The sequence below is a fragment of the Camellia sinensis genome, chromosome 14, assembly GCF_055761805.1.
Source record: "Camellia sinensis isolate YWXY chromosome 14, ASM5576180v1, whole genome shotgun sequence".
In the NCBI taxonomy this organism is placed as follows: domain Eukaryota; kingdom Viridiplantae; phylum Streptophyta; class Magnoliopsida; order Ericales; family Theaceae; genus Camellia; species Camellia sinensis.
Window position 1 is genome coordinate 101415482 of NC_138974.1, and position 15745 is coordinate 101431226.

General features: G+C 38.5%; 1 protein-coding gene across 1 annotated transcript; it reads left to right on the forward strand.

Moving 5' to 3' along the window:
* Nucleotides 1–1476: 1476 nt before the first annotated feature.
* LOC114269814 (uncharacterized) lies at nt 1477–10170 on the forward strand. The gene is made up of 7 exons (XM_082906773.1): nt 1477–1693; nt 1788–1990; nt 2106–2550; nt 2648–3007; nt 3086–3264; nt 3348–6311; nt 7252–10170. Exons 1-7 carry the CDS (start codon nt 1492–1494, stop codon nt 9835–9837), a joined length of 6939 nt encoding a protein of 2312 aa, XP_082762899.1. The 5' UTR covers nt 1477–1491; the 3' UTR covers nt 9838–10170.
* Nucleotides 10171–15745: the final 5575 nt, after the last annotated feature.

Sequence of the window (15745 nt, forward strand, 5' to 3'; positions counted from 1 at the left end):
AGATAGAGGTTTATTTATATATATATATATTTTTTTTTAATTAAGGTGTGAATTGTTTTGTTTATGTAATGTAAATATAAAGGAGGGTTTCTCAAGTGAGAGATGTCATTTCTTTTTGGTAATGAGGGTATACTGAGTGACCCCAAGGGCGTCAAATGCTTCATGTGTTCTGTTTTGTTGATATCAAAATGTTATTGTAGATAGAAAAAGAAGGTGATTTTTTTCGTTACGGGATGATTATGTTTTGTTAATGTTGTAATGTACATGTCTATATATATACATATATATATATATATATATAGAGAGAGAGAGAGAGAGAGATAGTTTGTCAATGGATCACAATGTTTTATTGATTTTGTAATGAAAATTTGAGGAGAAACAGATTGTAATGATAGAAGAGATGATTTTTTTAAAGGAGAGTTTTCTTTTTCAATGACTTACTGTTTGATTGTTTTTGAAGGGTATACATTAAGAGAGAAAATGTTGGAGAGAGAGAGACAACTGTCTTTCTCGGTGACCCACGCAGGTTCATTGATTTTGGTAAATATTCAAACCGTGAGAGAAACATAGTATAGAGATTGAAGAGACAATCTCATAGAGAACAATCGAGAGGAGTTTTCTTTCATGATAACTGGCTCTGTTTCAGAGATCATGTAGTATCTATAGTAAGAGGGGATAAGAGAGAATGAGGAGGGAGTGAGAGTAATGCTAGTTTGGTGGGTAAAGAATAATTTATCTACCTGATTCATATGCCAATTTTTGGATTCTTAAACTCCATCAACAGTGGCATTACAGGGAGGGGTATATAGGGTGCTCCAAGCCGGCTAAGGCAGCTCCAGAGGTGGAGATAACTTCTTTTCATCTCAAAGGTATGTTCTCGATTCTGTTATGCGGTTTTCTAAATATGATATTGATTATTGGAATTGTTGGTTTCTCCACAGTCCACACTACAAATCGTAGCCTTTCAAGATTTATGCAGCAGTAACATTAATGAATAACTTTTTCGTAACATGATGAAAGTTGGGATTTTAAAGCCATATTCTCTTGCTGTTATGATTGGTTTTTTTAGCTGCAACGTTGAGGGGGGGAAATAAAGTTGGGATGATTCCAGTGTGTTCTGGCTGTTTCTTATGAGGAAGATTTTTTTTAGCAGATAAGTTTGGCATATCTTTCATATAATATGTCAATATTAGGAATATATTTAGGAGCTTTGTTTTAAACATTAAGAATCTTTTTGTCTGACAAGGGTTTCTGTTTTTGCTGTTCTTCCTGCTGGGTGGTTATATAACCCACTAGAAGCTCTCTGATATTTAACACAACAATGAAGAACATATAAAGTGCTAGTGTTTCTTTTATAATCTAAGATTAGTGTTTGTTTGATTCAAGATTTTGTGTTATTCTTGTATACGCCCTTGTGTATTGTTTGGAAAAATTGGGAGTGATGCAAATGGAAGCTAGGTCTCAGCTTGTTTTGTAATCTTGACAGGGAAGATGGACCCGAAAAAATCAGTAGAAGATCAATTTTCCAAGGTTCATCCATGCTTGCCTGTGAACACCAGAGTCGGGATAATTGGTGGGGGTCCAAGTGGATTATCAGCTGCTTATGCACTAAGTAAGCTTGGTTACACTAATGTAACTGTGGTTGAGAAGTATCACACTGTTAGTGGCATGTGTGAATCGGCTGATATTGAAGGTACAAAGCAAACACAGCTGTGTTATTAGTCTAAATTGTTTTTTTCTGCCTTAAATTCTAACGAGACATGCATATTTTTCTTTTTCTTTTACAGGAAAGATTTATGATCTCGGAGGTCAAGTTCTTGCAGCAAACAGTGCTCCAACAATCTTTCATTTGGCAAAAGAAAGCGAGTCTGAACTAGTTGAATTGGACTCCCACAAACTTGCACTCATTGACTACTCTACGGGAAAGTATCAGGACATCCAAGTAGCTGATGATTATGTATCTGTAATTTCACTGACCTTAGAACTCCAGGTCAGTTTCTATTGTAGTTCACAGAACTAGATTGTTGCTTGATTTTAGAGCGCAGCAGTTAGTTTTACTCTCCACTTCTCTTTTTGGTTTAATTCTCCACTTTGAATCCTGACAGGAGAAAGCAAAGGATTCAGGTAGAATTGGGGTCCATGCTGTGAGTGATTTGGCTTCAGATTCAACTCCTGTGTTTCTTGAGGGTCGTGGATTCAAATCTGTTCCCAAATCTGTAGCTTATGGATACACTGCTTCTGGATATGGTTTTGTTCAAGACATGTCCTATGCTTACATTCATGAGTTTACCCGAACTTCTATGGCTGGAAAGATTCGACGTTTTAAAGATGGATACATGAGATTTTGGCAGAAGATCAGTGAAGCTCTGCCAATAGAAGTGCGCTGCAACACTGAAGTATTGGCAGTTCGACGCAGTTCATGTGGTGTCAGCATTGATGTTAAAAGTAATGACAGAGATGTTGAAGTAATGGAATTTGATAAGATAATTATTTCTGGGTCTTTCCCTTTCAAGATTGGAAAAACTTACAGATCACCTCAATGTTTAGCAGGTTTGTCAGATTTGTATATAAATATTTCCTTTTAGGCTTCTCATTGCTTTAAGCTTTTGTCATTTTAAATTTTAAACTACGGCTTTTCTCACTGCAGAAGACGAAAACCACGTAATGGACTATAGTGAGCTGGAAAAGGACTTGTTCAGTAGAGTACAAACTATTGATTACTATACCACTGTTTTGAAGATTAGAGGGCTGGAACATTTGCCAGTTGGGTTTTATTACTTCGATGAGTTCATGGACGATCCTGCAACTATAGGAAATCCAGTTGCAATGCAGAGATTCTATGCGGAGACAGATATTTTCCTGTTCTGGTCTTATGGCAATTCTGCAGATATTATGGGAACAAGGGTCACAGAGCTTGCAATGGATGCAGTTAAAAATATGGGGGGGATAGTTGAGAAAGTAGTTTTGCAACGGCGATTCAAGTACTTTCCTCATGTAAACAGCCAAGGTAAGCTCAATGAGTTAATGTCTCACCATTTACCATTGCAATCTTTTCGATTACAAATTTTCTTTAATTTGGATACAGATATGAAGGAAGGGTTCTATGACAAAGTGGAGAGTCAACTTCAAGGTCAGCAGAACACTTACTATGTAGGTGGACTTGTGGCATTTGAGCTCACTGAAAGAAATTCATCTTATGCCATAGCTCTAGTCTGCAAGCATTTTGCAAATGATAGTTCATTGCCGACATTCCCATATCTTAAGGTAAACTTCACATTCTATATTTTTAAAAAGACCAGTAATCAGATTACATTTTTTGATGTTCTGAACATACACTGTTTCTGCAGAGAATTTTTCCACTTCAATCAGATCGCTGGGATAGAAAACCCAAAGCGTTAGAAGAATCCTCAGGAGTGAAATTTCCTGATTTGTGTACACTTGATGGCTATCTGAAGCACTGGGGATCTCATAAAGTCACTCAAAATAAAACCCTCTACACTTGGATTAATGAAGAAGGGGAAGGGGCGTATCAGAGGACTTATGGAGAACTTCATGCCAATGCTTCTTGCATAGCTCGAAACCTCTTGAGAGGCCAGAAACCAGTAATCAAGCCTGGTGACCGGGTTCTCCTGGTCCACATCCCCGGACTTGATTTCATTGATGCTTTCTTTGGGTGCTTGAGAGCTAGAGTATTACCAGTCCCAGTTCTTCCTCCAGATCCGCTTCAAAGAGGCGGACAAGCACTTTTGAAGATTGAAAACATTGCCAAATCATGCAATGCAGTGGCAATCCTATCAACCACTGGTTATCATTCAGCTGTTTGGGCAGGTGCCGTGAAGAATTTGATCTCATTGGCGAGTAAAAATGGGAAATCCTCAGCTCGCTGGCCTAATCTTCCATGGTTACACACAGATTCTTGGATTAAGAACTCCAAAAACACACTTCCAGAGGACATAGATTATCCTTCTGAACCCCAGGCCAATGATCTCTGCTTTCTGCAATTCACATCAGGATCAACTGGTGATGCTAAAGGAGTGATGATAACTCATGGAGGACTAATTCATAATGTGAAGTTAATGCGGAAAAGATACAGCAGCACATCAAAGACAGTCCTAGTAAGCTGGCTTCCTCAGTACCATGATATGGGACTGATAGGAGGAATTTTTACAGCTATGGTTAGTGGGGGATCTGCCATATTATTCTCCCCAATTACATTCATCAAGAACCCCCTCTTGTGGCTTCAGATCATAAGCAAATATCATGGTACACACAGTGCCGGCCCCAACTTTGCTTTTGAACTTGTGGTTCGAAGATTAGAATCAGACAAGGATAAGGTTCGGAACTATGATCTTTCTTCAATGATTTTCTTCATGGTTGCTGCTGAACCGGTGAGACAGAAAACTCTCAAAAGATTTGTTGAGCTCACCAGTTCTTTTGGTCTTTCCCAAGAGGTGATGGCTCCTGGTTATGGACTGGCAGAAAATTGTGTGTTTGTTAGTTGTGCTTACGGTGAAGGGATTCCCATCTTGGTAGATTGGCAAGGAAGAGTTTGCTGTGGATATGTGAATCCAGATGATGCGGATGTTGACATTAGAATAGTTGATCCAGAAACCGACAAAGAGCACAAAGAAGCTGGAAAGGAGGGAGAGATATGGATTAGCAGTCCAAGTGCAGGAATTGGATACTGGGGTAGGGAGGATCTGACTGAGAGAACTTTCGGAAATATATTTCAGAGTTGCCCCAATAAAAAGTACACAAGAACTGGTGATTTGGGGCGGATAATTGATGGGAAGTTGTTCATCACTGGTAGAATCAAAGATCTTATCATTGTTGCTGGTAGAAACATATACTCGGCAGACGTAGAAAAGACAGTTGAGAGCTCATCTGAACTTATTCGCCCAGGTTGCTGTGCCGTCATTGGGGTTCCAGAGGAAATATTGTCAACAAAAGGGATATCAGTTCCTAATAGTTCTGATCAAGTAGGCTTGGTTGTCATTGCAGAGGTCAGAGATGGTAAACCTGTTCCTAAACATGCCATTGAACAAATTCAAACCCGAGTTGCAGAAGAACATGGGGTCACTGTTGCTTCTGTTAAGCTAATCAAGCCCAGAACCATCAGTAAAACAACATCTGGTAAAATCAAGAGGTTTGATTGCCTCAAACAGTTCACTGATGGAACACTCAATTTAGTGCCAGATCCAATTATGTCAAAAAGATTTCTGGCTCGTTCCTTCACTACAGGTACATGTAAAGAGGGAAAAACACCTCGATCTCAGATGGTTAATGGTCCTCCTTTACCATTTACGAGATTGGGTAACAAAGAAATCACAGAGTTTCTGAGGCGGCTTGTTTCAGAACAGGCAGGTATTTCTATCAACAAGATCTCTACAACTGAGAACCTGGTATCTTATGGAATTGATTCGATTGGTGTAGTCAGAGCAGCTCAAAAGCTTTCAGATTTCCTAGGAGTGCCAGTGGGGGCAGTTGATATTTTCACTGCCACTTGCATTGAAGAACTTGCAAGTTTCTCAGAGGATCTTCTTAAGAAGTCTCAACCTCATAGTACAACAATTCCATCTTATCTTCCAGAACCAGAGACTGATTCTTCTGAGTTGATACCTGAAGTTTCCCATTCTTTCCAACTGGGAATTTGCTTATTACAACTTCTAGCTCTTACGTATGTTTCCTCCATGCTGATCCTCCCTGCATATCTATCAGTTTCTGCTTTTATGAATCTGATATCTTTGAGCCAAAGTCCATGGTTGAATTATATGATTTCCCTAGCCTTTGCCCCGCTTGCTTGGATCCTTTGCACATTCTTAACCTGCATTTGTATTGCTTTCTTCGGGAATTCATTCCTTCAACCAAACTATGCCCTCACCCCTGAAGTTTCCATATGGTCAACAGATTTTGTGAAATGGTGGGCACTCTACAAGGCCCATGAAGTTTCTTCAAGAGTTATGGCGGTGCATCTACGAGGAACAGTGTTCTTGAAATTTTGGTTTCAAATGCTTGGGGCTAGGATTGGATCATCAGTTTTGCTCGATACTGTTGACATTACAGATCCATCACTAGTTTCTATAGGAGATGGGGCTGTGATTGCAGAAGGGGCATTGGTTCAAAGCCATGAGGTGAAAAATGGAATCTTGAGTTTCCTTCCAATAAAAATTGGAAGCAATTCTTCGGTTGGTCCTTATGCCTTGATCCAGAAAGGAAGTGTTCTGGGAGAAGATTGTGAAGTACCAGCTTTGCAAAAGACCGAAGGAGGCAAGCCTGTTTTCAAATCTACCAGGGGTAAAAATATTCAGAAGGTACATACTTTAACTTCTCATCTTTATTTAAATTATAGATATGCTAATTAAGAAGTTTGGCTTGTTCTAAAGTTGAAATACTAAAAAGTTTTCTTCTAAATGCATCTTATGTTCTGTTACTTCCATGGATTCTGAATTGATTACTTAGAAAAGTATCTTATTTTTCTTTCGATCCATTTGTCGGCACCAAAGATCATGTTTTTAAGTCATGATATTGTACTTGTAGATGGCATTTTGCATTACTCATTCAGCAAGATAACACTAAGGTCTCTCATTTTTCTCAATACAACCATCGTTCTTTTTTCTTTATTTTTTTTTTCCTTCCCTGGAAGCATTGGTTCCAAATGCTAGTTCTTGTTCAGATGAGGCAATTATCTTACAAATCGGAAATTAACATGAAAAGGTACTGTCATCATAGTTTGTTACTTGCATTAATAAGATTTATGAGTGTCTCGTCACTCACTTGTAAGTTTGGAGATTTCCAAGTTTTATTTATTTATTTCAAGAAATTCACCATCTAGCCATCTAGTGACAACAGTCTAAAAAGAAAAATAAAATAAGAAGGAAGTATTGTCTTATATAATCACTTACTTTCAGACTTGAATTTCATTCATCTTTCTCGTTATACTTTTTCATTTTAGACTACATGCCTATTCCCTTGTCAACTTGCATGGAGATGACTGTGATTATGAGAATTTCTGATGATAAAATATGTTGTTGTGGAATGTATTGTAAATTACTACTAGTCACCAAGGTGGTTAAATACAAAAATTCCAATTTTGTTTGGCTTTCTTGTGCATTGCACTGATCAGATGTTACCGTTTTGCCTTACTGTGCTCATACTGACGTATCTGTGAGATGACTGTCGTTTAATATTTAATGAATGCATGCAACTTGTCCTGGATCGCTAGTGCCTTATGTTTTTTTACCATGGTTGCAGGGTGCAACACTGCAAAAAGCCACTAGTGATACTCAAACTGGAGCTATTTACCACCTCATGGGTATCTACGTGGTTGGTTTTCTCAGCTCCTTCTCAGCAGCTATCCTTTACTTCCTCTATATTTGGATATCCCAAAAGCCTCCTTCAATACAACATTTTGCATTCCTCTGTATCTCTGGTGCTTTCCACTGGTTTCCCTTTGCCATCATTGCATATGCCACTATGATTGGTAGTGCCTTTTCAACAGCAAAGAGCTTTGCCATCTCAGTTGCCATTGCTTACCTTGCTCATGGCTTGATACTCAGCTTCCTCACCGCTATTGTGGCGCATTTTCTTACCAGACACCAGGAAACAAAGCAAAGCCACTTGCAAACTTGGCTTTGCCACCGGATTACCATAGCCTGCCACCTTAGATTTGCCAAGCTGCTTTCTGGAACAGAAGCCTTTTGCATGTACTTGCGTCTTTTAGGTGCAAAAGTTGGAAAACATTGTTCTATTAGAGCCATAAACCCTGTTTCAGAACCCAAGTTAATTTCAATCGGTGATGGTGTCCATCTAGGTGACTTCAGCCGGATCATAGCTGGTTTCTATTCATCCATTGGGTTTGTATCTGGTAAAATAGAGGTGCAAGATAACTCTGTGGTGGGGAGTCAAAGCCTAGTCCTTCCTGGTTCAGTTATGCAGAAGGATGTTCTTCTTGGTGCACTTTCTGTTGCTCCAATGTATTCAGTTCTCCGAAGGGGTGGTGTTTATATTGGTTCTCAAAATCCAATCATGATCAAGAACACCATGCATGCTTTGGATGAACGAATAGAAGAGATGGACATGAAATACAAGAAGATAGTTGGAAATCTAGCTGCAAATTTGGCTGCGACAACTCTGAAGGTTAGAACAAGATATTTCCATCGAATTGGTGTCAGTGGGAAGGGAGTTTTGAAGATATATGATAACATCAAAAGCTTTCCAGATCACAAGATATTCCAACCTGGAAAGAGTTATCCTGTCATAATTCGGCACAGTAATAGCTTGAGTGCTGATGATGATGCTAGGATCGATGCACGTGGTGCAGCGGTAAGAATTTTCTCAGATAAAGCAGGTGCAGATTCTCCGCTGCTTGACTTGACCTTGAAGACAGGCAATGCATTCTATGCCCGGACAATTTCTGATTTTGCAACATGGCTTGTATGTGGTCTACCTGCAAGGGAAGCACATGTGAAGCGTGTCCCACATGTTCGTGATGCAGTGTGGAATTCCCTCCGCAATTCAAACTCATATACCGAGATGCATTACTACTCTAATATATGCAGACTCTTCCGGTTCATAGATGGACAGGAAATGTATGTGAAGTTCAAGTTGCGGCCTTTTGATGAAAAGATCAGTGAAGATTCAGGTAGAGTGGTGCCCATTGGGATTCTCCCTCCAGAAACAGGGGCAATTCCAAGGGATGAAAATGACAGTCGCCCGCTACTTTTCCTTGCTGAAGATTTCCAACACCGCATTGATTCACCTGGTGGGGTCCGCTATGTTTTCCAACTCCAATTTCGGTCCATACCACAGGATGAAGCCATTCGAGACATTGCACTTGACTGCACAAAGCCATGGGATGAGACTGAGTTCCCATTGATTGATGTTGGGGAGATAGTTCTTGATCAAAAACTCACCAAAGAACAATCAGAGGAGTTGGAGTTCAACCCCTTCCTCCGATGCCCCGAGGTGGATGTCATCCGAGCTACATCGTCTTCCCAGAGTGCTTCAATTGATCACGGCCGTTCATTGATCTATGAGATTTGCCAGCATTTGAGAAATGGGGAACCACTTCCCGAGGCATGGAGGTCCTTCATAGAGCAATCCGATGTTAAAGTAGATCTTTCTGGCTGTCCTATGGCGGCAGCATTGGAAAAAAAGGATACACAAGAAGTGACTTTGGCAAGGACTTGGTATCAAGCTTCATGGGCTATATTTGGTCAACCTATTCTACAAACTGTTCTTCCATATTACTTCATGGGGTTAGTAATCTTTGGTCCTCTAAGTTGGGTTCTTTACATGAAGGACACCATGAAGTATCCATTGCATTGGTTGCTTCCTCTGTTCTGGGTTTCTTCAGGGATTTTGACTGCATTAGCTTGTGTTGTGGCCAAATGGGTCTTGGTGGGGAAGAAAAAAGAAGGCAAAACAGTGCTCATTTGGAGTAAAGAAGTGTTTATGGACACTATATGGCAAGCTTTTAGGACAGTAGTTGGGGATTATTTCATGCAAATGACAGGAGGGTCTGTTTTGTTTGTGATGTGGATGAAGCTTATGGGATCAGATATTGAGTTTGGTGCTTATGTGGATAGCATGGAAGCAGTTTTGAACCCTGAAATGGTGGAGATTGAGAGAGGTGGTTGTGTGGGTAAGGAAGCTCTTCTGTTTGGACATATATATGAAGGTGAAGGAGGAAAAGTTAAGTTTGGGAAGATCAGTATTGGGGAAGGTGGATTTGTGGGAAGTAGGGCTGTTGTGATGCCTTCAGTCAGAGTGGAATGTGGTGGCAAGCTCAGTGCTCTCTCTTTGGCCATGAAAGAAGAAATTGTCAAGTCTAGGTAAGGTAGACGGGTTGATTGCTTGACAATAATGTTATGATGATTATACTCTTTTTTTTCTTTTTATATTTGGTTTGTTCACCATTTTATGTTAAACACTGTATTGATTTAATGAGTCTCGTCACTTGTTATCAATGCAATGGTGACATATGAGATGGTGTACAAAAATAATAAGAAAATATGATCATCATAGTATTATTGATAACCAAACCCTTATAATGTGACAAGTAGTAACCCCATTTTTAACTACAGTGTAATTTTATATTGTAAAGCTGGTCTAGTAATAAATAAATCACCAGCTTTTTAATTTCTATAGAGGAAACATCAGTTACAGAAACTCTCTCTCTCTCGTTTATACATGGCCTGCAATGTGAGTTGAGTCTTGCCAAGTCATTGTAGTAAAATGCTAAAAAAAAAAAAAAAAAAAACCTGCCATGACATCTAAAAAAAAGAGAGAAGGATTTAAGGGTTCAATTCGTGATGGGAAAAGTCTACGGAATCAGAGAATAGTAAAAAATTGTCAAGAATTTTTGATCTATCGTGTACTTTTAAAGTTCTTGTAGTGGGGTTACATCTTGAGTGAATTTTGGTCATAGATTTTAAATTACAGGTACCTTTTTTATTTATTTATTATTATTATTTTTTTTTTTTGTGTGTGAGTTCGTAGTATTACTATTCTTGAAGTCCATAGGAATGACAATGTGGCGGGGGCGGGTTTGGAGTCCCTTGTCTCCATCCCCTACTTTATCGGGGTAGAGAAAATGGGGGCAGGTAACAGATAAGAGAGCAAATATTGATGAGCAATGAGCTAAACAGATTTAAAATGGGACATAGAGGGGAAAAAATGAGATATATAAGAATGTTTTCGTGGAAGGAGAATGTACTTAGTGGAATGGTGCTGTTTTTGGTACTGAGAAAGTGACATCGTTTTGGTAAACAGGGGCTAATGGCAGTCACTTTTTTTTATCAAGTCATTCACTCTTCACTCAGAATACCTACCCCATCCAATTTTGCTCTAAATCAGATCCACAGTGCAAGAGGCTCCTCCATTAATGGTCAACTCCAACCCCGGCATCTCCAAGCCTTTTCCAGCAGCGATGTTGCCCCTCCATCAGCAGGTTGGTATCGCGTTTTTTCTTGGATTGAGAAATTTTGAAAATAAACTTTCTTCTGGCATTACATTACAAGTGTATGATGAAATGCTTCATGCATTTACCGAAAATGCATTGCAAGTGTATAATGTCATATCACATTTTTATTTAGAGCATGATGATGGCCTTGGAAGTGAAGGCAGACCAGCATGTAGATGCGCTTTCCTTCTATATTGGCTTGTTGGAGAGACAGTTCATTCAGCACAGTTAAGGACACTGCTTTTTGTATAATATTCATGTCTAATTTGGTCAGAAGCATTAACCTTATGTTTATTCAAGAGACTAAGCTCTTCTGTGTTGGGCAATTTTTAAAATGGGTTTTCAAATTTATTGTGTAGTTTTTGGGTGTTTTCAAAATCTTCCATGTTTCTTTGGAAAGTCTGAAATAAGTTTGGGGACTTTGTCCCACATTGGAAAGAGAGCAAAAAATGGAGCACTTAATAAAGTGTTACATGGAATATTCCTTCGAATATGGAATTGTGAGGTGAAAACTAGTGTGCATGCACTCACACTGCAAGGATGGTGCTTTGCACCACACGTGTGCCCAGCATGGGCAATGGACTGTGTGGGGTTTGATGGCACACTTTGCACGGACGCATCGGCGCAAGGCACCATGAGGGCGCTTCTCAATTTGCATCGGACAGGTTGGAGCGATGACGTGGCATGGGTGACGTGGAATATAGTCAGCTCCACGTGGCAGTGATGTGGCATCCGTTGGTGATGAGTCAACTAACTAATCGAACGGTTGTGTGTTAGATCTGGAGTGGTTTGATCATAGTCGTTGATTGGAGATGCGCGATCGAACGAATGAGATGGAACCCAATTACAATCAGGTATGATTAGTCAATGCGTCTATTCGTTGTGAGAATGATCTACACCATAGATCGTCGATCCAACGGTCAGATCTGATCGGGTGCAATCAAGGGATATGATCATTCGATCAAATGCATCAAGGCCTATAAATAGGTTGCGAAATCAGCCATTTCAATCCATCCAAAATTTAGAAAGCATTCCTGCAATTCTCACACTCTCTCCCTCTTGATTTAGAGTTTTCAATCAAATGTTTCTTAAGCAAGTTTCTACTTTTCTTACAGGTAGACTTATTAGTGTTTTGGTTTTCTTGATTATATCATGAGTATTCTGATCTACTGTCGTCAGTGCAGACACCAGTAGACTTGATCTTTAGATCATGCTTCATTGTATCCTAGAGGCGAATTTGCTGTAATCCCCTGCACACTTTTTGGTGGATGCAAATATTATCTTTAGAAAAACGACTACGTAACACAACTTGAAGCACTAAATTTTTGTTCTATATAGACAAGATCATTGCCAAGTCTTGATGACCTGAAAACCACCAATTGAAGAATTCAAGACTAATTGTTCTAACAATCTAAAGACAATAATTGATATGGCGATGTTTATTCAAAAAATGACTCAAGATTTCACGAAGCTTGACCAATTGGATGGAGGAAATTTTTGACGCTGGCAAAAAAAGATGCATTTTTTGCTCCCAACTTTCAAAGTGGTCTATGAGCTGAATACTCCTTATCCAGCGGAGCAAGAAGATGAGACTATGGAGCAAACCCCTACTAGAACCAAATGGAAGAATGACTACTACATTTGCCGAGGACACATTTTGAATACGCTGTCAGACTTTTTGTTCGATGTGTATCAACATCTGGAAACGGCAAAACAACTCTTGGACATATTACAGTCAAAGTACCTCACCAAGGATGCCACCAGTAAGAAATTTTTTGTTATTAATTTTATGCGTTTTACTATGATTGATACAAAGCCCATTATGGAACAATTCCATGAGATCCAACATATTCTGAATCAGTTTCGACAAAAGAATATGAACATGGATGAATCTATTGTAGTTTCATCTATAATAGAGAAACTGCCATCTTCTTGGAAGAATTTTAAGAAAACTCTAAAATACAAAAAAGAAGATCTAACTTTAGAGGAATTGACTCAACACTTCCAAGTTGAGGAAGAGTAAAGACTTCTTGAAAGTAAAGAAAGCCAACTGGCTCAGACTTCTAAGATTCACATAGTGGATGATGGCAAGAGGTTCAACAAAAAGAAGTGTAAGCATGACCCCCAACCTGAGAAAGATGCTAAGAAGCTAAAAGGCGCTTGCTGGCATTGTGGCAAGCCAGGGCACTTCAGAAATGAATGCCGGTCATACAAGAAGATGCTGGTGACTGGTGGATTGACTCAGGAGTAACAAGGCACGTCTACAAACAAGAGTTGTTTCACTACTTATGAACAAGTGAGTGATAAAACCGTTCTCTACATGGGCGACTCTTCAATTGCTGCTATTAAAGGCAAAGGGACGGTGGGTCTAGAGTTCACATCTAGAAAAGTCTTAAGTCTTAATGATGTTTATCATGTACCTAATGTCAGGAAAAATCTTTATCTGGAAGCCTGCTTAATAAGCATGGTTTCAAGTTAGTATTTGAGTCAGACAAATTTGTCTTGTCTAAGGGTGGGATTTTTGTTGGGAAGGGCTACGTGTATCAATGAATGTTCAAACTTAACGTTATTAATAATACATCTATTTTTGCCTATATTGTTGACTCTCTTTCTTTATGGCATGCTCGTTTAGGTCATGTTAATACTAGGAAAATGCATGATATGGTTAATTTAAATTTAATTCCTAAGTATGACATTGATATGTTTGAGAAATGTAAATTTTGTGTGCAATCTAAAATTACTCGCATTCCATTTCCTAAAGTAGATAAAACCACATCTCTGCTTAAACTTGTGCATAGTGATGTATGTGACATGTATTGTACCCCCACTAGAGGTGGTAAGAAATATTTTGTAACGTTCATTGACGATTTTCCTAAGTACTATCATATCTATCTTTTACATTCAAAAGATGAGGTGCTTGATAAATTCAAGATTTTTAAGACAGAAGTAGAAAATCAGTGTAATTTCAAAATAAAGAGTCTACGGTCTGATAGAGGCAGTAAATACCATTTTTCAGAATATTGTGAAAATGTTGGTATTATTCATGAGAAGTCTACACCCTATACACCACAATAAAATGGAGTAGCTAAAAGAAAGAATAGAACATTAACAAAAATGATTAATGCTATTCTTTCTTACTTTAGCTTAAGTTCTGGTTTTTGGGGTGAAGTATTGTTCACTGCCTATCACATACTCAATAGAATTCCTCTCAAGGAAAGAAATGTTACTCCTTATGAACTTTAGAAAAACAAGAAACCCAATCTAGGTTACTTGAAAACATGGAGTTGTAGAGCAATAGTCAGATTTCCTGAACCTAAAAAGAAGAAATTAGGTGAAAAAGGAATTAAATGCATATTCCTTGGCTATGCTATACATAGCAAAGCATATAGGTTTTTGGTAGTAGATCCCAATGGTTCAGTGGAAACAAATAACATCATTGAATCACGTGATGCGGTATTTTATGAGAATCGTTTCACAACCATTTCAAAATTGGATTCTAATCAAAGAAATAAATCAACTCCTTTGATGTCTACAGAGGAAAGTGAACGACATGAACCCATTGAGCCTAATGAACCTAATGAGCCTGTTGAGTTAAGAAGGAGTAAAAGGGCTAGGATTGAGAAGTCATTTGGCCCTGATTTCATTATTTATCTTGTAGAAGGAACTAGGAAAGCTTATTGTATGCAAACAATGATTTCTTTGAATATAGATTCAAATCCATCAACCTTTGAGAAGGTTATGAAGTCTCAAGATGTTGCTTTCTGTAAAGAAGCAATAAACGATGAGATGGATTCTATCATGGGTAACAATACCTGGATACTTGTTAATTTGCCACCTGGATCCAAACCAATTGGTTGTGAATAGATTTTCAAAAGAAAAATGAAAATTGATGGCACAATTGACAAGTTCAAAGCAAGATTAGTTGCTAAGGGTTTTACTCAAAAGGAGGGTATCGATTATTTTGATACATATGCTCCGGTGACTAGAATCGCCACCATTCGAGTGTTGATTGCCTTAGCTTCAATCTACAAGCTTGAAATCCATCAAATGGATGTTAAGACCGCTTTCTTATATGAAGAGTTAAATGAGGAAATCTACATACAACAACTGGAAGGATTTGTTGTACAAGATCAAGAACACGAAGTGTGTAAACTCGTGAAATCACTATATGAACTGAAACAAGCTCCAAAACAGTGGCATGAGAAATTTGACAAAGTAATAATGTCAAGTGGTTTTAGGATACATGAATCTGATAAGTGTGTGTACAGTAAATTTACTAGCAATAGAGGAGTAATCATATGCCTATATGTAGATGACATACTTATTTTTGGTACTGGCAATGTTGTCATTGAAAGTACTAAAAATTTCTTGTTATCTAGCTCTAGTATGAAAGACATGGGCTTGGCTGATATAATTCTAGGCATTAAGATCAAATGAGAGGACAATAATTTAATTCTTACCTAGTCGAACTATATTGAGAAAATTCTTAAGAAATTTAATCAATATAATTGCACACCTATGTCTACACCTTTTGATTCAAATTTGAAATTGTATCCTAATATTGGAAGAACTGTTGATCAACTAGAATACTCAAGAGTGATAGGTAGCCTGATGTATACCATGACTTGCACTAGACTTGATATTGCATTTGCAGTGGAAAAACTTAGTAGATACACTAGTAATCCCAGTAGTGTGCATTGGCATGCTGTTAACTGAATACTTACATACTTGAGGAAAACGATAGACTATGGAATAGTCTATAATGGCTATCCAGCAATGCTG